This window comes from Pseudopodoces humilis, chromosome 4 (genome assembly GCF_049639895.1).
Source record: "Pseudopodoces humilis isolate 2021_Gansu_Grassland_sample_001 chromosome 4, ASM4963989v1, whole genome shotgun sequence".
Classification (NCBI taxonomy): Eukaryota; Metazoa; Chordata; class Aves; order Passeriformes; family Paridae; genus Pseudopodoces; species Pseudopodoces humilis.
In genome coordinates, this window is record NC_142203.1 from 75,908,619 (window position 1) to 75,934,199 (window position 25,581).

At 48.7% G+C, this 25,581-nt stretch overlaps 1 protein-coding gene across 1 annotated transcript in view; it reads right to left on the reverse strand.

Moving 5' to 3' along the window:
* The window catches only part of ZBTB7C (zinc finger and BTB domain containing 7C), a 153,818-nt gene that overhangs the window by 65,952 nt on the left and 62,285 nt on the right, over nt 1-25,581 (reverse strand). Inside the window, exon 4 of the mRNA XM_088054535.1 lies at nt 11,472-11,529. Within this exon, the coding sequence (XP_087910661.1) occupies nt 11,472-11,529 (58 nt within the window). The remainder of the gene's footprint in view (nt 1-11,471; nt 11,530-25,581) is intronic.

Here is a 25,581-nt window from a genome sequence, read left to right on the forward strand (position 1 = left end):
CAGGTCTCACTTACAGCTCTTGTTTTCATTACCATTCCCAAACAACATCCTAGGCTTATCTGAGTGTTAAATTCCCAGCTTTGGAGGCATCCCCTTGGCAGCCACTTTCACAGACTCAGCCCAAGGGGAAAACATTTTCTCATGGACACAGCTGTTTCCTTAAACAGCCCCTGTGTTATGAGATAGGGAGATCAGACAGTGTACTTTCTCTGGCCACTCATTAGCTAAGAGATCCCCTTTTCTCTGCCTCTGCTTGGCTCTAAGCCTCCCCCACAGCTTTTTCCAGCCTCTCTCTGGGTGATTTTTTCCTCTGGCTGGTAATTGTTCTCACTGCCCTTGGCTCACAGATGGTCCTCGGAGAGCTCACAGCTGATGTGGTGCCAGGTCCGCTCCATTCCAGCTGCTAAAGGGCATCAGGAGACCAGCTACCACTGCACAGAGACCTTTCCTCTGCTCCATCTGCACTTCCACACCCAGGAAACTGCTGCAGAAGGTTTTTCTCACCAGAGCTGCCACAGCTGGGCCATACCTCAGCCCCATCCCAGCATTCAGGTCACCCTCCAGCCCCTCTGCCCCCCACACTAAGCCTCCCTATTCCAGCTCCCTACCTACCCTTCCTCCTTGACAGTCTCTCCTGCCATGCAGCTGAGTCACTTCCCCTTCTCCATACCTTTCCTTGAAGTGTTCCCATCCCCTTTGGGCTTGGGAGCACCCCTGCAGTCCAATCCCAGCAAACCTCTCCCTCAGAGGGGAGCAGCCTCTGGGATGAAATCTGAGGGTGACAAAACACCAGCACGAGTTTCCCTTGGGAAACCTGTGCCAGAGCAGCTGTGGCTGCCCCTGGATCCCTGGAAGTGTCCAAGGCTAGGCTGGATGGGACTTGGAGCACCCTGGGATAGTGGAAGGTGTCCCTGCCCATGGCAGGGGATGGGATGAGATGATCTTTGAGGTCCCTTCCAACCCAAACCAAACTGTAAATCCAGCCCCTGGGCTCCACGGGGACAAACTGGGACTGCCACCCAGGCAGGAGCGATGTGAGTGGAAGAAAACAAGGGGGGAGAAAAACACGGCAGAGCAGAGAGAAGGTGAAAGGAGGTCTTATTTTTCACTAAGCCAAGTTGTTTTTGGAGGCACAGACACTGGGTTCATTCATGAAGCAGCTAAGTGCAGGGTTTTCAACGGAAACAATGAATTAACAAGGATGAGCAGCAACAGGATAAATGACCTTTTTCCTGCCTCCCAAAGTGTCCTGTTTCTTTCCTAACCAAGCAGCCAACAGCTCATTTAGCTTCAAGGCACTCAGCCCCAGCAACCTGGTGCCTCTAGAGAAGCCCAAGGGCTTAGAGAGGAGCTTTCCACAGAGGAACCTCCTTCCCTGTGGCTCCATACCCTTCCCACTCAAAACTGTGGGAGCTGGGGGTTACAGAGGACTCCACATGGAATTGGGGATGTGAAGCATGGGGGCTGCCAGCCAGCAAGGCAACAGCCCCATGGCCAAGCCAAGGCACCATGGAATGAAGCTACATCACAGGAATTCCAGGCTGGAAATCAGGAACAGGCTCTTCACCCAGAGGTGGCCAGGCACTGGAACAGGCTCCCCAGGGGTGTGGTCATGGCCCCAAGCCTGACAGAGTTCAAGGAAAATTTGGATGATGCTTTTATGTTTAGACAGTCCTGCAAGGAGAGGGGAATTTGGACTCAATGATCCTTTCGGTTCCTTCCAATTTAGAATCACAGAATTGTTTAGATTGGAAAAGCCCTTTAAGACTATGGAGTCCAACCATTCCCCAGCACTGCCCATGTCCCCAAGTGGCACATCCACATGGCTTTTAAATCCCTCCAGGGATGGGGACTCCACCACTGCCAGGGCTGGACAGCCCTTTCCATGAAGGAATCTTCCCTAATATGCAACCTAAATCTCCCCCAGCTGTCCCCTCCTGTCAGGGAGTTGTGCAGAGCCACAAGGGCCCCCTGAGCCTCCTTTTCTCCAGGCTGAGCCCCTTTCCCAGCTCCCTCAGCCGCTCCTGGGGCTCCAGCCCCTTCCCCAGCTCCGTTCCCTGCCCTGGACACACAAGATATTCTATAATACTCATGATTCTAAGATCTGTGCCCTGAACATCAAGCCACTGGGACCCAATTGATTCCACCCATGGGAAAAAGATCCCAGTCCACTGAGAACCCAGTACCTTTCACTAGTGTGCAATTTCTCCTCAAAGGCTCAGAAGTAAAGTGGTTTGACTTGCAGTTTCTGCTATCTCAAAATCTATCAGAGGGATACACTACCCTATGCTAACATAACGGATTAAAGCAGAAGATAAAATGCTGTTCCATTATCTATTTATTAAAAGCACCACTTGAACTGCTTTTATTCAGTGTACATCTCCCAGCAAAGAGGCACTCCTTGACGGTGTAAATCAGCGAGCAATTGTGTTTTAACAGCCTTTAGAATGGCATTTCCCATGCTTTTAGACAGAGTATCAGACAGAAAACCTCTTCCAAAACTCACTTATCGTAACAGGCGAGATCACAGAGCTCTTTACTGCTCCTCTACCACCAAGACAAATACAAAATGGGCTTCTAAAACTCACAAAGCAGAGATCATTCCCATTTTTGCTGCATGAATATCCTTAATGATGGGACAAAATAAATAATTTTGTTACCAGGGGAGAACTGTGCAGCTCCCACTGACAGATGGGACTCCTGGTAGGCGATGAAATGCAGGCTGCAGCTCCCAGCCCAACGATGCCACCTCTGTGGTAGCTGTGGGTTCTGTGGGAATCAGCTCTTACACAGCCAGAAAGGATGAAGCCACTTTGAATCTAGCAGTTCTCTGAGCAAAAAGGGAAGAAATTATGCCAAACTTTCAGCAAAAGATTTCAGGTGTGAATATAGCAATACATGTGAACTGCACAACAAAAGGGAGGTTGTTGGATTCCCTCTGCTTCACCAGAATAAATTAGGCTTTTGCTTGGTTGAGGATATTTTTCCATGCCAAGAAACATTCCCCCTTACTTTCTGCCAGGCTCTACTGCTTTGGTATTCTAATTTTATTTACAAAGTGTTTCAGTAAAGAAAACTGGAGCAAGAGCATTCATGAGCAGGTTGGATTTCAAATGAAATGCTGGTGGAAGACAAGCACAGCAAGCTTCACCCTGAGCTGCGTAAGTCAGCGGAGTCTCCACTGTGGACATGAGCAAATGTCAGATCTGGTCAGGGGAGAGGGAAAGGGATGTAGCCACATGCACGGGGAAGAATACCCATGATCTAGAAACTATGTGAGTGGATGGATGGATGGATGGATGGATGGATGGATGGATGGATGGATGGATGGATGGATGGATGGATGAATCCTGACCACATTGCTGCTGTCAGAAGGACTTCAGCACTGCAGCAGACTCAATGCTGATGTTGATGTCATTGCTCCTTCCTTTCCTGTGGCCACCTGCATTTTATCACCTGCTGCAGATGAACTGGGGCACTGCCTTGCTGGGGAACGCCCAGGCCCCAGCCATGTCACCTGCAAGGACACCCCTCCTTGGGGTGGTTATCCAGCCCCATGCACCCCAAACTTCTGGCCGCTTTTACACGAGCTAAATTCTGACAGGGCTGACAAACCTGAAAGATCATTTCACACCACAATCACTTCAAATTCAGCCTGTGACCTCCTTGGCAGGATCTCCCTTCAGTACAGCAGCCCCAAACAGGAGCTGACAGTGCTTTGCAACCTTTTGAACCAGCACTCAGGTCCCCTGGGTACTGAGGGGAGGGTTTCTCTCAACAGCATGTAAGCTCCCTGGCTCTGACAGCCCTGCTCTTGGGCTGCCTGGGAGGGGACCAGCATCCCATCCCCTGCGTTCAGCAGTGTGAAAGGTCACTGGGGAAGGTGCAGTTGTCACCAGGAATAAACTGTGATGCTGAAGTTGTGTCACGTCTTCTCTCTGGGAGGACAGAGCCAGCTGAAGTCAGAGAAAATCTCTCCTGGTGCCGGTGGGGTTTGGATCTGTCCTGGAGCAGCAAGCAGAAATGCCAAGCAGCAAGGGGTGAAACCTCTCCTAAATGGCATGGGTTGTCAGCCGGCATGGAGGGAGCCCCAGGGGACACCCAGGGCAGCACCCTTCACACCGACGTGCCAACCACTGCAGCCCAAATATCTCCTTAACATAAGTTGCCCCATTACCATAAAGCTTGGGCAATGCCAGCTTCCCAGTCAGGTTAAATAAATCCCTTCCCTTTGCTTCCCCTGACAGCACATCTTATCCAGAGCTGTTCTGAGACAAGAGCCACCAGCAGACCAGGGAGAATTGTGTTTGAGGGTCCAGCTCAGGAGAGCATGACTAATTCCCTGTGCTCCTGAAGTGTTAAAGCTTCCCAGATAAACCTCATAGTTTTCCACATTTTACTACCTTTATCTGTCAGAATGATCTTAGAGAAGATTTTTTTTCTCTCTGCAGTGGGTAGCAAAGCAGAAGCAAAACTACAGCAAGGGTGACCCACATGGAAGAGAAGCAAATTTCACCTGATCTGCTGGGAGGAAGAAACTAGGACCAGCCAGCAGCAATGCCTTACCTGGTTTTCCTGGCTCAGCAATGTCCTAGGAACCTGCTCATGGGTCACAGACCCCCTGAATAAGGTGTTTTGCAAGGGAAAAGATCCTGCCATGCTCTGCTTGAAGCCCAGGAGAAAGCAGCACAGCCCAGTGTGGTGATCAGCAAGGCCACCCTCTCAGCTGGCAGCACTGGCAGGCAGAGGCTGACACAGACAGGGATGTCACCACATAAAGGGCTGTCGAGCCCATGTCCAGCCCCTCTGCTCCTCCCTGAAATGTGGGTCAAGCCACAAGGTGACAGCCAGTGCTACGGGGACCATCCCTGCCCACCGAGGTGCTTCCAGCACTGTATCAAAAACTAAAGACAAGCAATAAAAATTAAAAGAGAAGTAATATGGATCATAAAACCCAAGCACAAGACTAAAAAGTCCCCAGACACAGATGTATCGTTAAGACAGGGCATGGAACTCCCCTGGCAGCACTGCCAGGCTTCCTTTCCATGAGAAATTATCCTGGTTTCTGATCACTGTTTTGTCAAGGATGGGTCAGGCTTTTGTCACCTGGCTCTCCAGTGCTAAGGAAAAAAGGTGGTGGAAAGGGGACTTGTGTGTCACCCCTGTACACCACTTCTTGTGCCTCACCCACCCACTGGGCTTTGTGGCTGAGACCATCAGTGCCTTAAACCAACAACTGCACACACCCTGGTCAGGAAGGATGCTATGGAGAAATGCTAAGCAGATCCACAGAACCATGGGATGTCTTGGGCTGAAAAGGAACTATTAAAGGCCATCTAGTCCAACCCCCTCCTCGTGGGCCAGGGTGCTCCAAGTCCCTTCCAACATTGCCACAGATGGGGCATCCACCGCCTCTCTGATAACTAAAATAACTGGCCCCAGCCTAACAAGGCTGCTGGGTTGAGCTCTGATACAAGAAAACATTATTTTGTTAAAAGTTCTCCTTCCCCCAATCTTGCAATGACTCACAGGCATCCTCCACCATCCCAATATCCCATTGTTTTCCCACTACAGAAGGTCCCTCTGAAACAGGAGCCAAAGCACCACACAGGGAGCTTTATGGGGGTACAAGTCCAGATTTAAATCTTTTGGACACAAAGCTGAGGTTTTAATCATCTCTGATAATTGCGGGGGAAAAAAAAAGTAGGAAACTCACTGCCCCCACCACCACTGCCCATCATTTCCATCCCCCACTGGTCCAGCCCTGCTGCCCCATTAACATACCCTTCTTCTTGTAAATATTGCCTGAACACTCCTGCCTGCCCCTCCTGCCCTCAATTAATCACAGCCTGGGGGAGAAGCAGGTAAGGAAGCACTCAAATTTAACTGATCTCCACAGATGGTGAAACCAGAGCTCAATGAAACAAGCACAGACAGAGGGTATGGGCAAGGGCAAGGCAAGCAGGATAGCAGAGCCCCTAATGCCCAAACATCCTTTCCCAGCTGTCCTCATCTCCAGAAACTTCATGGGATTTGAAGAAACTTTTCATGCCACAAGGTCTGTTTCTCTGCTCTGAAGCAGATTATCCTTGCAAACAAAACCTCTCCTCTGCTGAGTCCCAGAGCCATCAGGCCTCTCCCACCAGTCTCAATAGGGTGGATATCCCTCCAGCCACTCCCATCTCATGACACAAGGCAGAGCTTGAGCCCACACAAGCTCCCAAATCCCATGGGAGCCCTGGAGACCACTGCATTAGGAGCCAGTGCACCTCAGAAGCAGCGATGGAAAGAAACCTCTGGAAAGGCCAGGCTGGATGGAGACTTGGAGCAACCTGGTGTAGTGGAAGGTGTCCTTGCCCATGGCAGAGGGTTTGGAACTAGACGAGCTTTAAGGTCCTCTCCAACCTAAACCATTCTGTGACTCTACAATAAATATCTCAGGCTCCAAACAGCACTTCCAGCACCTGTAGGGATGTCAGAAACACAACTGGTACCTTCAGCAGGGTGCCCAGCTCTCAGTTCCAGCTGCAAGGAGCCACAGGTCACCAGCAGAGCAGCCTCGGCTTTACACAAAGGTATTTTTGCTGGAACAAAAGCAAAGGCCACAGAAATAGGTTGATTTTTTTTTTTTTTTTCTCTTTTTCCTATGATATGACTAAACTCCACAAGCAGGTAGTGCCTGGGCATCCTGCAAGCATCCTGCAAGCAATGCTTTCAACATGAAGGAACAAAAGGCTGTGGTGGGGAGGAGAATGGTGGGAAACCTTGCGGGCTCCCGAGATTCATTTGAGACCTGGTGTTTGCAGCACAGGCTGTATTTCATCTTTTCATAAGTAACTCTTACCAGGAAACATTACAAAAAAGGGGGCATTTCAAGGCAGAAAAGTTGGTCGCCAAACGTAATTTTATTTTATTTTTTAAACCTTTTGTTAGAGACTCTTCTGGGGAGCAAATCCAGCAGAGGCAATACAGTGCAGCGTGCACTCCTAAATTAGTTTCCAGGCACTTGGGATGCTTTATTATTCATTTCCTCCAAATATTAGGTAATGCCTTTCACCCCTTTCAAAGTCTATACGAGGGGTCTTTGATGCATTGTGGGACTTGAAAGTTTCAGGTCTAAAGAAGCATTTCTTTTAAGTCCTCCCTTTTATCAAGCATATTCTGTTCTGTTCGCTGTAATGCACACAATGGCATGAGAGTCCTGACCTGCTTCATGTCTGATGAGTTGAAATCTCAGATGCATAGGATAAAACAGCCATTCCTAGCAATACAGCTTAAACACTTAGGGCTCTATTCAGGCAAATATTACCCAGGGGTCTGCCACGCCACTGAAAAGCTGCAGAAATTGGCTCCGTAGACGGCTGACCAATTCAGCAGTGAGAAATGACCCCGCCACATTAACTCCCCTTTTCATTTCACCCTGGGCGAGCTGGGGTCTGGAGGTAAGCGCAGCAGAAGGCGAGAGCCGGCTGAAGCCAGATTCATTTTCTTTATATAAAGTATTTTTGTGTGCGTGTGTGACCATGAATGTCATTATGCGGATCTGCAAAAGAAGGAAAGTAATGACATTAGGGCACAGGCACCGGAATCAGGGAGGTTTTTGTCTTATGGTGACACCAGAGCGCTGTCACGTCTTCTGGACAAGCAGAATTTGTAGGCTTTAAAACACTGCAAATGTCTTAGAAAAGCAGGTCTCTGCCTCTGCTGAAGGTATGTGGACTCTGCTGGATCACTTTACACCCTCCAGCATCAGTCTCCTCCATGTGTTGACCAGAATTGATACCTCTTGTTCCACAATAATTTACCCTGTTCCATAATAAATTACCCTGTTCATAGGTTTTTTTCGCCCTGTTTTTTTTCTTCTTTATACTGAAAGCTCATTTAAGACATGGCTCCTGTCCAACAATATACTGGATCCAGGGCAGGGATGCAAAGTGAAACTTATTATTGCAAAAGCAAACATATTTCAGTACAAAATATCATGGTTTTGTCCTTTAGACAATCACACCGACATATTTTTATATAAGTACCAGGTAGCTATTTTAGGATATTAATCTCCTCTGATCAATCTCCTCTTTACAAGTTAGAACTAGGAAAAAAAATTTAAAGGGCAATCTGGAAATGCAAGGGTAAAAATTCATGTACAAGCTGGAGAGTTCCTGCATGGGCTGAAGCTGATGGAATTTGCCTTGCATGTTTTTTACCGTAGGAGCAAAAGACGTCTCTAGAACAAGTCAGAAAACAAGTGTTCAGACTATATGGGAAGATGTTTGCAAAAGAGACAGGTCCTGTTTTTCTGATTCCTCTTGCCTGCCCCAGTGCTGCAGCCTGGCATGACCTGCAACACCATCCTATCAGCCTGAGACCAGCCTTGATAATCCAAACATTTCTCCAGGAAAAAACATTTCTTAAGCTATATAAAAAGGAATAAGTTCACCTTGCATGAGTAAAACCCAGCTACGCCTTTCCTGATACTGGCAAAACATCCAGCAGCACCTCCTGTGAAATGGGAATACATGCACCTGCAGGCCCTGGCCCTGGTGTGTGTGATTCTACGATTAGCTCTAAAAGCAAATCAGACACACAAGGATGTAATCTCCAAACCCATCCACCTCCTCCAGGATGCTGCAGACCTGGAGAGATGAGCACAAGCCTAATTTTTGAAGGATGCTGAACATCTCTCTCACAGCTGGCATGGCAGTAGCAGCAAAAGGTACAAAAAATAATATAACAAAGACTGGACGGGACTTTGAGTTACCTAGTCTAGTTGAAGATGCCCCTGCTAATTGCAGGGGGGTTGGACAAGATGTCTCTTAAAGGTCTCATCCAACTCATACTATTGTATTGTATTGTATTGTATTGTATTGTATTGTATTGTATTCTATTCTATTCTATTCTATTCTATTCTATTCTATTCTATTCTATTCTATTTTTATTCTATTCTTTCCTCAGCTCTCATATTACCCATATTATTATAGGAGGCTTTTTAGGAGGCTTTTTAGGAGCCCTCTGAAGCATCCTTACTAAATTACTATCAGGACATACATGGTTTGTGCCCCAAGTGTGAGTGGTGCATTGCTGGTCTGCCAGAGGGCAGCTGACAAGTCACCATTGTGCATGCTACAAATCCTCTGAGCTGATAAGAAAACTCAAACAATGCAAAGATTTATCTGTTTGCAGGTGGAAATCCTTTCAGTCGAGACAACAGTTTTATTCATTTTGAGGTAAATGAAGAGTTTTTGCTTGGGGACCCCATCAGGAGCAGAGGCAGCGTAAGGATGGGACCCATCACTCACCAGTAGCAGAAAGATGCTGATGGGGGTGTCTGCACAAATTTTTAAGGAGCCTGAAACAGCTCCTTTGAGAAAGGGAGACAGAAGAAAAGAAGCAAAACTGCAGGAGAAACGAAATCTGTTTGTAAACCCCAGGCAGAATTGACACAAGGCAGCTGGCACAGGAGTGCAGAGATGATAATGGAGCCTGATGGATAGTTCACAGGATTATCAGATACCCTCCAACTCAAATATGCTGAGGAACCAATTATTTAATGCTAAAGAGAGTGCAAACAGATGTTTAATAAGCTGGATCACTTCAGGATTGTTGGAGCTCAAGGGGCCAAACCCCCACTGGTGTAAGTCTGGATAGCCAGCATGATGAAATACCTGATGCTTCAGATACACACTAGCCCTCCCAGTCATCACCATCTCTGCCAGGAGACTGGGGGGCATGGAGGGGAAACACAGCTGGAATTTGGGAGCAGATGAGTGCAAGAGGCCCCTGGGCTGGGGAAGCACGTTCACCACCACCGGGAAACAGCACCCATATCTGCAGCCAGTAGCCTTGCTGGCTGCCCTGTTTACAGGAGAATGGGTTGCTCTTCTCAAGAACAGTCTGGGTGTATTTTATAGCTGATTGCAGAGGCAGAAGGGAAGCTCTAGGAGGTGTGGGAGACAGAAAGGAGTTTATTCTGCGCTGCAGGCACTGATTAGAACCTGTTTTGGAGTCAGGGATGATTCCTGTGAACAAAGCAGCCCTTCTCAAGCTCTTCTGCTGTTGGTGTTGGGGGAAAGCAGGGTCTCAGCACCCCCCCAGGCTGCCTTGTCAGGAGGTGACCCTGCAGATACACCATGCCCTCACCTGGGCTGCTCTTCCAGCCAAAGAAGAGGGACAGACTTCTGTTCATCCTCACATGCTGCCCGAACTAGATCACATGTAGTGGGATAAAAATTTTTCCACTAACTATAAAGGGCCCCTGAATTTTTAAATGTCTGAAGATTGCTTCCTGAAACCACAGTGTGTAAATTTCTCCCTTCATCTACACTCCAACTGTACTATAGGAGCTGAGATGTGTCTTAAAAATCTGCACCTCCCCATGATCCAACTTCCACCAGCACTGCTCCTGTAGTCCAGGCTAGAGCAGAGATGCAAGAATAGATGTAAGAAAGAAATTCTTTGATGAGGGTGGGCAGGCCCTGGCACAGGGTGCCCAGAGCAGCTGGGGCTGCCCCTGGATCCCTGCAGTGTCCAAGGCCAGGCTGGATGGGGCTTGGAGCAACCTGGGATAGTGGAAGGTGTCCCTGCCCACAGCAGGGGGTTGGAATGAAATGAGCTTTAAAGGCTCCTTCCAACCCAAACCACGGTTCTACAATTCTGTGATAGCCCAGCAACGAGATGCTCCTCACCATCCGTCACATAATCACAGAGGAAATTTGCACAGGAGTAATTTGGTCCTTGAGGGATGGGAACCTGTGGGGGCTCACAGCATGGCTCTGCTGAGGGTTTGGCCAGTGTAAACTAGGAAGTTGCTCACAACAAGACCGTGATAAAAACCCCAGCCTCCCAACTGACACAAAGCGAAATATCTCAGTTCAAAAACATCAGCTCAGGGTCTGGCTCTGGCATATCTGAACCAGCTCAGATGATAAAAAAGGATTCTCCTTTCTTGCTGTTCAAGACCTCTAGGCAAACATCCAAGTCACAGCCTCCTGTGTGACAGCTGCAGAAAACAGGTCTGGAGAGGACCTTGAAATGCCACCCAGATCACAGCCCCATGACTGGGTCTGGATGGGGCCAAGCACAACAACAGCCAAAAGCACTCCAAGCATTAACAAATATTGTTGCTTGGTGCACTCCTGTGCAGCTGCCAGTGTATCTGCCGCCTGCTCCTTCCAGCACTCAGCACTGAGAACACACATATTGATGAGAGCATCTTCCACGGATTTACAGGAAAAGCAATTAGAGGTTTGGTCGTTGATGACAGCAGAGAACCATGGTGGTGGTGGTGGTAAAGATGATTTGTGCTGATCCATTAACACAGCAAACTACCTCCCCTCCCACAGGAAATCTCAGTAACTGAAGGGCAGATCAGAACCCCAAGACCCCAGAAAGGTATCAGGACAACCACATCATTCTCCCCAGTCTGCATCCTGTTTGCCAGCTCTCCCCACAAAGCTCACCCTGTGTGTACTCACCAGTACCCTTGGTTTTGTTTCAAAATGGTGATGGTCCTTTCGCTCCTCTGACCATCTCCTAAGAAAAAACAGAGAGCAAAAAACACAAAACATAACCCCTCATCAGATCCAGGACTGATTATGTGGTTCAGAAAGGTCACCTCTGGAGAAGTCTCTGCCGGGACGATGAGAAAACACAGAGCCAGGCCTGCTCCTGCTCTCCCACCACACGTGCTCCCACGGTCAGTTCCTCTGCTCATCACCCTTCCCTGTATCACAACATCACCTAGCAACACCGTGCCACGGAGGTGCAAGCCCACCCCATCCTCCCACTGTATCACATCTCCAGTGACAGCTGGGAGATGAACACCCCGGGAACAGATCACACCGGAGCAGCTTTGGGCTTCTTCGCCCATCCCACCCCAGATAAACATTACACTTTGGCCCCTTGGGATGATCAGCTTCCCGGGGCTTCCTACACCCACAGTTCAGGTACCAGTGGCAGCTCAGTAGTACCTGCAGTACAAATCCAGTACAAACCCATAACAAATCCACATTCCACAAGTGCTGGGGTACAGAGATGGAAGGTGTACGACCAGCATCCTCCCAACTCTGCCCATCAAAGTTCCCTGCCCTTCTCAGCCTGGGAAAACCTGTTGGAGAAATGGAGCTCCACAGAAGCTCCTGGCCACCACTCGCACTTCTAAATGATGGAGACAGGGGGCTGGCATTTCCAGAAGCTGAGACCTCCATGTGGGTGGGCAGGACTCAGGGCTGATGAAGGAGATGGGCAGAAGAATGTTTTGGGGTGCTTTACTCCACTTCAGAACAACCTCAAGGTGCGAGATCCCCACCAGCAGACAGCCACCACATCAACAGGGTCCCCTAGGACAATTTGGGGGGCTAGCCCAGGCCTTCTCCTGGGTGAGGACGGAGAGGATGACCAGTGTGGCTATTACAACACTGGGAACATATGATGCAGTAGTGCTCAGCTGGAAAATGCTCCTGTGGCTCAGCAGTCAGGTGGAAATGCATTGTCTGCATGCCAAAGAAGCCATAACCTGGGGTATTTTCTTTAAAATGGCACCACCAGCTCACATCTGTCCTTGAACCTGTGTTTGTACCTGAGTCCTGGCCAGGGTCAAGAGGTTCCCTCCTACTCATGGAAGCTGCAAGGGGAACAGGATGTCTCTGCCAAGGCTTAGTGCAAAGCAAGGAACAGCCACTCAATGTGTACAGTCTCCATTTTACATGAAAAGCTTGAAACCAAGGCAAGGAGACACTTGTTGTCATGAGGCAGATGGAGATGGAGACTCTGTCTTCTCTTCCCAGGTTCCCCAAGAGGCTCCTGACTGAATCAATCACTCAAGCATCTCTTTTTCTTCTCCAGGCAGCCCTTGAATGTTTTTACTACTGCAGGCTCCGCCAGCACTATTTCCCATTACTCATGACACAGGGAAGCAACTGGGATCCCTCTCACAGCTTTCAGACAGAGCTACCAATCTTGATTCAGCCTTTATGAGATTCTCATTTCATTATTGTCATGGGAAAGCATCAACAATATTTTCCAAGTCCAGCTGATACCTGGATGACTATCCCAGGATGGAGAAACCAATAGGCTCTGACCAGCCTACCCAATCTATTACACTGGTAAATTACTGCTCTGCACATACACTCAAGGAACAGAGCAAAACCATGAAGGCTAACCTTTGTGATGGCCTCTCATTCTCCTCCTCATGTGTCTGCAACCACCAGCCCGAGGATATTTAGGCAGTCTGAGGACATTCAGGCAGTAGGCAATGCATGGAGCACATGTGAGGTACAGAACGGAGTCGCTGCAGACGAGGCCCAGGGCCATGATCAGCCCTGAGAACAGGACTCCCCTGCAGCAAATGAGTCCACGTGGCTTCAAGAGCATGCAGGCTGTGACTTTCCAGCACGACCTCCTTCCTTAGCCAGGGCCCTGTTCAGATCATTAACCCACAAGGAGCCACCACTGTCGAGGACTAATGGCTTGTTTGCCACTCAACAGCCAAAAGCGATCAGCAAGGGGGCAAAGAGCTTAATGCAGGCCACTGTCAATATGCCCACATTGGGCCAACACCATCATCTTTGTTCAGGGCAAAATTCACAGGGGAAGCTGCAAAAATCCTGCAATTGATCCTGGCTTCATGGCAGAGCTCATGAGCTCTGTTTGGGCCAATGCACAACCTCCCCCCGGCACCAGGGCAGAAGTTGGCACCATGTTTCCCTTGTGTTGGGCTACAGCTCTAACTTCTACATAAAGTCTCCTTCTCTCCACAGGTCTTTCACTGCAGCTGCTCCTCAGAGCAAGGAGAGCTCAGCTGGCAGTGCAACACCTTGTTGTAGGCAGGTGGGGCTGGTGTCTTCTCACAAGCAATAGGACAGGAGGGAATGGCCTGAAGGTGAGCCAGGGCAGGTTGAGACGGAATATGAGGAGAGATTTCTTCACTGAATGGGTTGTCCAGCCCTGGCACAGCTGCCCAGGGCAGTTGTGGAGATCCCACCCCTGGAGGGGTTTAAAAGCCATGTGCATGTGGCACCAGGGGACTCGGGTCAGTGGTGGCCTGGGCAGAGCAGGGGGCAGGGTTGGACTCGATGGTCTTGGAGAGCTTTTCCAACTTGAATGATTCTGCAATTCTACGATTCCACCTAAAACCATTCAAATCACTGTTGGAGGCACAAAAGAATTGTATGAGAACTTCCATAAATGGGAGCTCCTGGGCTAAGAAAAGGCTGCATCTGAATCACAGTTTCATTAACCCTCCAAGAAGAGTGGCTGGGAATAAGCACACTCGTGATCCACCCTCTGAACCAGAAGATGCCCTGGTGCTCTTGCAGCAGTTTCCAAAATAGGATGGGCATTGCTGAGCACAGCCCAGGCTTTGTTCTCCCGTTCCCAAAACACACGTGCGATGAGAAACTACGAAACAACCAGGCTTGCCTGTGGCTTCCCCTTCAGCCACAAGGTCCCTTTTAGCTTCTTGGGGTGGTTTGCAGAATGCCTCGAACACACCCTCCTGCAGATGACATTCAGGTTTCTAATTAACCTCCCTGAACACATCACTGACGTGCTGATGTGGCTCACTCGTGGGGCTGCTCCTCTCACCACGTGTTGCCAGCAGTGGAAGCTTCTGCCTCTCCTCAGCCACTGACCTCCCCATCACCTGGCTGGGCTGAGCTGCTGGGCTGGGAAAGATGATTCCCAAGTAAACTGGTGATGTGGAATGCTTGTCCTGCCCTTGAGGTCAAGCCCACATGAAGAAAGAGCGTTTATCACAGAATCACAGGGCAGTTTGGGTTGGGAGGGACCTTTACAGGCCTAGTTCCATTTTGTTCAGCCCCCCTGCCATGAATAGCGAAATCTTCACCTAGATCAGGTGGCTCACAACCCTGTCCAGCCTGACCTTAAATGTTTCCAGGACTGGGGCATCCACAGCTTCTCTGGGCAACATGTGCCAGTGTTCTCCCATACTCACTGTAAAGAACTTCTTCCTAACAGTTGGTTCCCCTTTGGTTTAAAACCATCACCCTTTGTCCTGTTGCAATACACCCTGTTAATTTTGTCCCCATCTTTCTTCTAAGCCTTCTTTAGGCCCTGGCAGGGGCTCTGAGCTCTCCCTGGAGTCTTCTCCAGGTGAGCACCCCCACCTCTCCCAGCCTGGTTCACGCAGAGCAGCTCCAGCCCTCGGAGCATCAGGTCCATGTCCATGCTGAGGACACCACAAATTTCTCCAGAGTGCCTACACTGGGAGTAGCCCCACCCTCAACAGAACAAGCACCCCCATATTTCCAGTGGACTTCCAAGGCTGCCATCCATGCTTTAGCCCTGACCACCCAGCAGCTGGAATTTAGCTGACCTGAAGCACAGGACTGCCCTGGGCTGACAGCCAGAACAGACCATGGGCATGCCCTCCCCTTTGTCCAGGCCAGGGGGTGACCCCCCAGGACAGCCTGATAAACCTGCACCAGTCCCACCAGGCATAGCAAGTAGGACTCAGCTCCAATTAAGGCATCTCAGCGGGGGAGCCCATGCAGATCCTGGCTTTAGTCACCTTCATCCAGGTCCTCACTGCTACACTGGACTCCCTAAGCTATCCCAAACCCCTGCCTGGCTTTGCCAGACAAAACCCTGGACCTGCATCCCTCCTGACTGACAGATGGAGACTAAGCAACATGTCCTAGGGTAAAAATGGACACCTATGGCCAGCAGCTGAATTGGGACTACACATGTGGTGGCTGCCCCAGCAGCCATGGACTGCAGTTGGAGCGATTTGGGGTGTTTGGTGAGCCATTTAGTTACTCAAACTTCAGCATCTCTTCTGGGGTGTGAAACACCCTCCATGCTCCACTGGCCAAACACCCACTGACTCTAAAAGGAGATTGGGCATCAAGCTGGTATTTTTGTCTGCCACTACAGCCTACCTCCAGCTCCTGGTCTAGGATTTAACAGCTCCAAAATAAAACTCATTTGCATAGGATGGGGATGCCCTGCAGCTCTGCACTCTCAGGCCCCTGCTGTGCTGAGCAGCACAATCTTGGCACATCCAGGATGGTTCCAGTGCTTGTGTGCCTTCTGCAAAATAGGACTGAAACAAATAAATTTGACAAAGAAAGGAGAAAGAACAACTGATATGCAAATCTATATCATAAATCATTCACCAAATCTGTTCAGCAGTTTTGAAATAATCTTGGAGGTTGCTTCCCAAGTGCTGTTTGCAAACCCTCTGTTAATCTGGGAAGCAGATGCTGCTACAGTAGGCTGTATTACAGCATCTTCAAGAAATCCCCATCATATGTTACTTTAAAATGCCCATGGCTTTTGCAATCAGTTCTTTTTAAATCTTCTTGGCATATCTGAAAACCAAACATCATAAAAAAACCTCTTTGCTGTGATTCAGCTGTAATGGGTCTAAGTCTAGGAAAGAGCTCATCTCACATCTCCTTTCATACCCAGATGACCCCCAAATTCCTCCCAGAGGCCTCTGACCATTTCCTTCACATGCTCTAAAGAGTCTTTGACTTCCCCACACTCTTCCTGAGCTTCAGTGAAAGCCTGTGTTGCCTCAAACAGGGCAGTGCCCTGGAGATGCCCTCTAGAATCACGGGAGCCAAGTCACCCACGCCCCTGCAGAAAATCCCACACGGAAAACATATTCTGAAAAGGCATTTCTGCCATGCCCTGGCACACATGGACATTTCACTGCCTAGGAGAGTGTTTGAGATGATTACTGCTGGGTTTTTTTTTATTGCAAGGGACTGTTTCTTCCAGCAAAAACAAAACAACAAAACAACCTGCCCTGAGATCATCCCTCCCAGCTCGGAAAGAACTGAGTGTGTGGATTGTGCTCAGAAGGAGTGACCTGGCTGCATCTTTGGGCTGACATCCTTTCCAATCTCCAGTGCTCAGTTTTCCCCTTCCTGTGTGAAAATGGAAACAACAATGTCAGCTGTGGTTGGACAGGGCTTTGAAATTTATAGGTGTGAAGTGTAGGTAAGACAGCATCACACCCTTCTAGAAATGGGGGGAGAGGGAAAGGCAGCAAAGGGGGGAAAACCCACATATAATAAATAATAAAATTATATAATTACATAAAATGAATGCATTACAAAAACCATCCTCCAAGAAGCAGGTGCTTCATTCTTTGCTGTTGATAGGATCAATATAAGAGAGGAAATTACCACCTTTTGCTCTGCAATACATCACACTGATTTTCCTTTACAGACCCTAATGCTCCTGATTGCAGTGTCAATTTAAAATTTACCATAAAACACAGAATCTCATAAACTTTACAACCTCAATCACACTCAGACAATGTTTTCACCCAAATCACATGCACAGGCACCCTCTTTGCTCTCAAAGGCAGACACACAACAACATGCTGCTGACAGCAGATGAGAGAGCAGAGCAGGACACCACAGCTGGGATCTGCCTGTCCTGCAGAGCCTGGATGAAAAGAGAAGGAATCAGGTTGGAAAACAAGCTGGAAAATGTACCCTCAGATCTCTGTGAGACAATTCATCCCATGTCCAGCAGGATGAAGGGAAGCCAGAACCCTGATTTAAGATGAAGATGCTGAGGGCCTGGCACAGGGTGCCCAGAGCAGCTGGGGCTGCCCTCGGATCCCTGGAAGTGCTCAAAGCCAGGATGGATTGGGCTTGGAGCAACCTGGGATAGTGGAAGGTGTCCCTCCATGGCAGGGAGATGGAAACAGATGGAACCTCTAAAGATCCCTTCCAACCCAAACCGTTCTGTGATTATATAATCAAATACAACATGACCTCGGTTGCAGCAGCTCTGGTGCCCTGAACACGCTGCTTTCGAGGTGGCACCAGCACCCCACGATGCTGAGCAAACCTCCTTGCACTGGGACATTCTTAAAACATAGCTGGTTTGTGCCCTTTTGCAGGCTCTGAAGGAATACCCCCAGTAATTTCCATAATCCTAGACATCCTTCAGAAATTTAAACCCATGCAGCTCCTACAGAGAAGATGGTGTGAGCTTTTAATGCAGAGAAGGAGCGCACAGCTTTGCCTGTGTCATGAGCTGACCATTTACTTTTGCAAGCATGAGTTGCACTCAAGGGTTGACAAGGGAAAAACTAATTAGGCTCCTAATTTTGCTTCCTACATAAATCTAAGTCCTTTCACTGTTGTCACTGTGACAGAAAACCCATTTCACTGTAGGGATACAAAGGTTTTGGCTAAAGCATAACAAAAATATGCATATTTCAAGTTCCCCTTCCCCAGGGGCCATAAAACTCCACTCAGTGTCTGCAGTCTGCATGCACCCTGTAAGCTCTGGCTTAAAATCCTCCCTCAGCTTGAAATTACAAGATATGTTTGAGGAGAAAAAGTAATTTTTGCAATCAGCTGCTTGCCTTTGTGACTGACTGAAACTGTGATCAGACAGATGCTTAAAGATACAGCAAGGGTTAAACCTTGGGAGAGGACAGGCAGGACTTGGGGATGAAGTAGTTGATCAAAGGGTGGCTCAGAAGTTATTTAAAAGTAAACCAGAAAGCAGAACTTCCCAGTGGTTGCCGCTGTAATTACAATGCAGACAACGGAGCTGTGGTGCTGTTAAGGTTACTGGATTTTCCTAGCAGCTGTGCTTAATTTACTTAAAACATTCAAAGCCATCAGGTCAGATCCCATTAGCAGAATCTCTCCAGATCGCTGCAGGAGCCCAGCCAGCCCAGCACCAGAGAAATGCTGAAAGCAAAACACAAGAGTAAAACATCCCTGGAGAATAAGAGACCAATGTGCACTGCCCCTCTCTTGGCTGCAGCAGAGGCTGGGTGGTCAGTCCTTCCTGCTCATCCAAGGACCTGTCCCCTGTCCCTTTACCCCCATCATAAGCCACCTAATGTCCCAGTCTCTTAAGATCATCAGAAACAGAAATCCAAATACCTTGACTGGCTGTGACGGAGCAGGATCTGGGATCAAGCATTTAGGGAAGTCCTTCAAGTGTGTTTTTGCTACAGCCCAGGTTCTCTGTGTGTCCTACAGCTGTACAATGTCCCACCTGGATCCCTCTACTCCCCAAGCATCCCCCTGCCTTCCATGCTGCCTTAGAGAAAAAAAACACATGTCCTGAGTCATGCTCAGAGTCCATCTCAGAGATGGGAGCTTGGTGGATTTGTGGGTCAGGATTCCCCTGCCCTGGAGTTTTGTTCACAAGTGTGTAATTCAGGACCACATGGTTCATCAGCAATCTTTCCAAAACACAACTGCACAAATTACAACCTCTTTGTCAGGAAAAGAAAAACCTTCTGGAGATATTTTTCTGTTTCATTTTTGTTGTTACTGTTCTTCGTTCTTTTAACACTGGCTCAGCCCTCTCTCCACCAAGCAGAACATCAGGGTTTCATTCACTGTTTGTGGCCCCTGCCAGCTCAATTCTCTTTCTAAAATTAGCGTCCTGAGAGATGTAATTGCTAGAACAGGAGGTGTTAGGTCACGTTTTGGTCCCTGCACATCAGCCTAAGTGCTTCTGCAGCCACCTGCAACCACCTCAGTCTGAACCTCAAACGTGTCCTGCTCCACTGAGCCCAGTTGAGCGATGCAGCTTTAACAGGTGCTGATGCCAAAAAAAAAGAGAACTGAAGGCAAGGATAGATTAATACACCATGGCTCCCATCTGCACATGACCCCCATATATACTCAATCCTACGGAGAATGGACCAATAAAGTATAATAAAATACTAGAAAATGCAAGAAAAGGTATTTCCCACATAAGCTGTGGCTGCCCCATGGTCCCTGGAAGTGTCCAAGGCAAGGCTGGATGGGGCTTGCAGCAACCTGGGCTAGTGGAAAGTGTCCTGCCCATGGCAGGGGGCTGGAATTAGGAGATCTTTAAGATCTCTCCCAACTCAAACCATTCTGTGATTCTGTGACTCTAAAACAGAATGGAATGGAATGGAATGGAATGGAATGGAATGGAATGGAATAGAATAGAATAGAATAGAATAGAATAGAATAGAATAGAATAGAATAGAATAGAATAGAATAGAACAAAGCAAAAATAAAATAAAATAAAATAAAATAAAATAAAATAAAATAAAATAAAATAAAATAAAATAAAATAAAATAAAATAAAATAATCATAAGTAAAGCATCACAAACAGTAGGAAAAATTGTGAAGGAATGGGTTTGTTTATGGGAAATCTGAAAACATCTGACCTAGCTGCATGGCCCTCATTGCCATCAGAACCCCTCCTGAAATCAGCATCTCCTGCCACTGTGTGCAAGAAACCCCAGCCTGGGTCTGGAGTCCTTGGAGCAGCTTAAGATCATTCTTCCAACATAAAATTCCAACATAAACTCATCCCTCATGTCTTAGAGAGGTGTGAGACTTATTTGCATAATAAATGACAAGGCAGGAATATAGATTTGTGTCGGATCACCCTCCCTTCCCTCTGAAAGAAACCTATTTATTCTGACTGAATCGTCTCTTCTCCAAATAAATGGTGTTTGTAGTCACTTTAGCTGGCACGATACGCATTCTTTTGCATGCCTGTAATGAATTTTCACAGCCAGAGCCCTAATCCAGTCTAGTCATGGAGGGTTTATCACGACCTCTTATTTTATTTCTACCGGTAAATGGGAATTGCTTTCCTTATCGCTATCTAGAAGCACCTGAGTGATTTTTGCTTCATATTTCCTATCCCACTGGAATTCAGGATGCAGCGTTATCTGATGCCGTACAATTGTCACTCATGTTAGCTGCCTTTTCATTTTAATTTGCTGGATTTATTGCTCTTTCTTTTTTATTTTTTTTTTCTTTTCCCCAAGAGATTTTACTTCAGATCTGAGTCCCTCCTTGCTCTTTTCCATCCTCCTGGTCAGATTTCTTGGGTGATCCTCAGGAAGGCAGGATCAAGGCTTGTCTTGCCTTCACCTGCCTGATTCCTTTGAGCAACTGGAGATAGTGGAAGGTGTCTCTGCCCATGGCAGGGGGTGGAACCAGATGAGCTCTGAGGTCCCCTCCAACCCAAACCATCATGTGATGCCTTCCCTTGGCAGAGCACTCAACCCCTGGGCTTGTCCCAGCCCATCCCACTGGGGAAGCACAAAACTATGCGGTGGCAAGCAGGAATTATCCCTGACTTTGAGTTCAAACAAGTCCATGAGAGCAAGAGCTTGCCAACATGATCCCTACAGCTGCTGCGAGCAGGGAGCAGGCACACAGCTCGGAACTCCAGAAAACTGGACCTGCTGCTGCTGGAAAGGCACGGGAAGACCAGTAAATCCTGCAGATAACACTGTGATGGATCAGTAGAGGCAAGACATTAACCTTCACTCTTGAGGAGACACCCAAATGATAACACCTGTAGCCATGCCACTCCAGAGTTATCAGTCTTGTCACTCGTGAAGATAAATCTATCTGACCTAAGCCATCATCCTATGCCTCTCTGGCTTCCTTGCTCAAAATCCTCGTAGATACCAGCAGGGATCAGGAAAATTATACCTAATAATCAATTGAGAGTGTGCAACTATGCTCACATGGAAACCATTTCCTTTAGTATGTTAAAATAATTCCACAGAGCAGGGGAAGAACACGGTAGGCTTGAAAGCTGGTCCGCAGGGAAAGTGCTACATGTCAGTGACAACTGTGGAAGGACAGAAAACAGCTACCAAAGCCTTAAGGAGCTGTCACACACAGGAAAATGTAAGTTAATTAAAGCCACTTAAACCAATACATCTGGGACAGGGGCATGGGATGTAGGGAGGGAGAGTGAAGTGATATTAAAAGCTCAGACACATGGTGAATCCCAGACAGGAGGCAAGGAAACCTATCTGGCAGAATCCAGATGAGCCCCTTGCCCTGGAGCTGTGTCAGAGGGGGCAATGAGAGCGCCCTGTGCCCCAGGGCTGTGGCTCACCTTTGGGCACAGCATTTTCCCACAGCTTCACGGGGATGCACAGGCTCAGCTGATCCACCCCTCCTCTGGAAAACAGCACCCAGGATCCACTGATGCTCTCCTGGACCAAACAGTGCCGGCTTGGAACTATAAATCCAGCACTTCCCTTCTTAACATCCTCCCTCCTTTCCCTACCACAACATTCAGCTGAAACGAGAACCATGGGCAAAGCATCCCTCTGGCAAAGTGTAAGGATGTAAATACACCTCAAACACACCACCAGGACCAACATCAACTCCACCTTCCCTTGCTCCTCCTCTGAGCACAGTCTCCCCCCAGCACCCAGAGCCTCCTGCTGTGCTCAGAAGATGATGAGCACAGGTTGCTCACACCAGCCCTGCTGATATAAAACCACACGAAGAAAGATTTGGATAGGCTCTGTGTAATTTTTTTATTGAAACCAACTCCCAGAGAAGCTTAAAATGTTGGTTCTTTATATATTCCTTTGAGCATTGATTTAGAAGTGGAAGCACAACACCTACACGAGGTTGGGTCATGACAGAGATGCTGGCTTCTTGAGATATTCCTGCTTGGGAAGCAGGGCTGGCCAGCCTCAGCACGAAGCTGACAGGAAGGGAAACAGGAAAGTAAATCCATCTGCACATCATCAAGCCCCTGCTGCAGGATGACAGCATGCAAGACTGCTGTCTGCAAGAGGAAGTCTTGCCATGGCACCAGCCCGACCCAGTTGGAGTGCACGGAAACACAGATGGAGTGAGGAGGATCCAGGCTTCCAAGGCGGCTCAGTTTCCCACCCTCCCTTAACTGCTGGGATGGGGGTGATGCAGCAAACCCAACACCAGCTCAGCATGCTCCTCCAGGAAAGCTGTGAAGCTAGCTGGAATCTAGTTGTCTTGGTTAGCAGGGAGCTAAGGAAGATGTTAGTGAAGGACGTGGGTCACACAGGACAAGATCTCTTTCACCCCTCAGCGTATTTTCTAACTCCAAACCAGGCTTATGTACAGATCTTCTATTCCAACCTTGGGTGAGATTGACTCATCACAAGTCCCATGGCTCCAGGGAGAGCTGAGAGCCCCTGGCAGGGCCTAAAGGGGCTCCAGGAGAGCTGCCCAGGGACTGGGGACAAGGCCTGCAGGGACAGCACACAGGCAATGGCTTCCCAGTGCCAGAGGGCAGGCCCAGCTGGGATATTGGGAAGGAATTGCTGGCTGGGAGGGTGGGCAGGCCCTGGCACAGGGTGCCCAGAGCAGCTGGGGCTGCCCCTGGATCCCTGCAGTGTCCAAGGCCAGGCTGGACAGGGCTTGGAGCAGCCTGGGACACTGGAAGCTGTCCCTGCCGTGGCAGGGGTGGCACTGGAGGGGCTTTAAGGTTGCTTTCAACACAAACCATTCTGTGACTGTAGGGCTCTGCAGACAGCATCAGAGCCTTGTCTAATGCAGCCCAGGACCGCAGCCCCCTCTCTGCCTGCGGCTCTGGGCAGGCAGCCAAGGCCCCCCACCCATGCCCGAACCCTTCCCTCCCCAGGGTGACTTCCTTAACACAGCCCAGCTGCCTGCCCCCACCCGACAAGGGCTGACAGATTTGTGCTGTCCCCTTAGGGTGGGGTAGGTACATTTATTTCCTCTTTGGAAAAAAAAGGAAAGAAAAAAGGAAAAAAAAATATGCAATTAACCTTTTCCTCTCCTCGCAGCAGGCAAGAAATTTCTCTGCCACAGAAATAGTCTGAGGACTAAGATATCTGCTCCCACAGCTGCACCAATGCTATTCTGGCTTAGCTAAAATTAAAGAGCTGAAGTTGTATGTGGGCCTTCATGAAACTGTCATGGGGACCGCAAGATGAGAGGGCTGGATGGTGACCTGGGAGGCCGAGGTCTATTTTCAGCTGCACCAAGGCATCCTCATGTGCTTCCTAACATGTTTCTCCACCCCTCTTTAATAAGAATCCTGAGATGGTTAGGATTGAAGGGACCTTAATATCCTGTTCCAACCCCCTGCTGTGGGCAGGGACACCTTCCACCATCCCAGGCTGCTCCAAGCCCCAGTGTCCAACCTGGCCTTGGACACTTCCATGAGCCACAGCTGCTCTGGGTACCCTGTGCCAGGGCCTGCCCACCCTCATCATAAAGACCTTCTTCATCATTCCTAGTCTGAATCTCCCTGATTTTAATTTAAAACCATCAACCCTTGTCCTCTCACTATAGGCCCTACTAAAAACTGTCTACATCTTTCTTCCAGGCCCCCTTTAAGAAAGACCAACGTTTCTTGCCTGGTCACCTCCAGTGCCCATCAAAACGCTAGTCAGAGATCCAACAGCACTAAAAAAAGCCAGGAAAGCACAGGATAACCCCAACATGCCAGCTACCATCCATCCCTTCTCCCACCATGAGCAGTCCTCTGCCAGCAACTGTGCTGGCTATTGTTGGTCACATAAAGCCCAGTCCAGCAGCCCCGCTGTCAGCATGCAGCTCATTACTCTGCCAAGGGCTTTGAAACGCTTGGAATATGAAAGGTGCTTCATCAGATCAAATTCAGCTTCGTTTGCTATTACAATGCAGTGCATTTCTTTTGTCTGTGACTTTTGATGATGTGCAATTGTTCCCCTCAGTCAGTATTTCGGAGTCATTAGCTGGAATTAATAAAGTTCCTGCTGCCGGACTTTTCCAAGGCTCTGTTCTCGGGCTACAAAGAGTCGATGAGGAGTTGTCCTGCTTTCACTGAGCTGGAGGCACAGCAGGAGCTTTCTGGGGGGAGCACGCAGTCTGCTCAACTCCACTTTTCCCCTGTAGGCACCGGGAAATACAAGTGCAGGAAAGATGCTGTGGGTGGTCACAACAGGCCTGGTGCTTCCCAGACAGCAGGTAACCTGAGATACTTTCATTTGGTACCTCTGCTGGGACCAGGGGAAGAGGTACACCTAATTGTACCCATATTTAGGCAGCACATCCCACAAAGTTCAGGTTTCTATCCCACAAATCCCCCACTCCAAATCTAAAGGCATCAAACCTGAAGAAGTCACCTTTCTCTGAGCAAAGGGATCTCTACCTGGCATCTTCCTCAGTGAAAACACTTGGATGTGCCTGACCTTGTCCTCCAGCCTCTTGCTCGTGTTACACCCTTCCAGCTATACCAGAAGGGCTTTAGTATCAAGACCCTTTTTCCTGAAGGGATTTATACATGGAACATCCACTTCTCTGGGCACCCTGTGCCACAGCCCCACCACCCTTATCACAAGAATTTTCTTCCTTCAATCTAGTCTGGATCTCCCCTGTTGCTGTAAAACGATTCCCTTTTGTCCTGTCTCTCTCTGCCTCATCCCCACTCCCTGGGCAGCTCTCGTGGAGCCCCTTTAGGCCCTGCCAGGGGCTCTCAGCTCTCCCTGGAGCCTTCTCTTGTGCAGGGGAGCAGCCCCAGCTCTCCTCATCTGACCTCTGATCAATTTTGTGTTTGTCTCTGATAGAGGATTCATTCCTACTCGTGTTTGAGGAGGTCCAGCAGAAAAACAAAGTGATGAAGCTCCATGGGCTGTGCCCATCTGATGTCACTGTCTGCCCCCAAGGGCACAGCTCAGGTCTGGGGACCACAGCAGCTCTAACTCACACCCATCCCACCTGTGGGTGGAAATTCCAATTTAAATTCCCAATTCCAGCCAAACCACCACCTTTTCTGGATGCAATGTGAGTATTTGGCCACCACAACTCTGAAACAAAACTAGGGCCAAATTC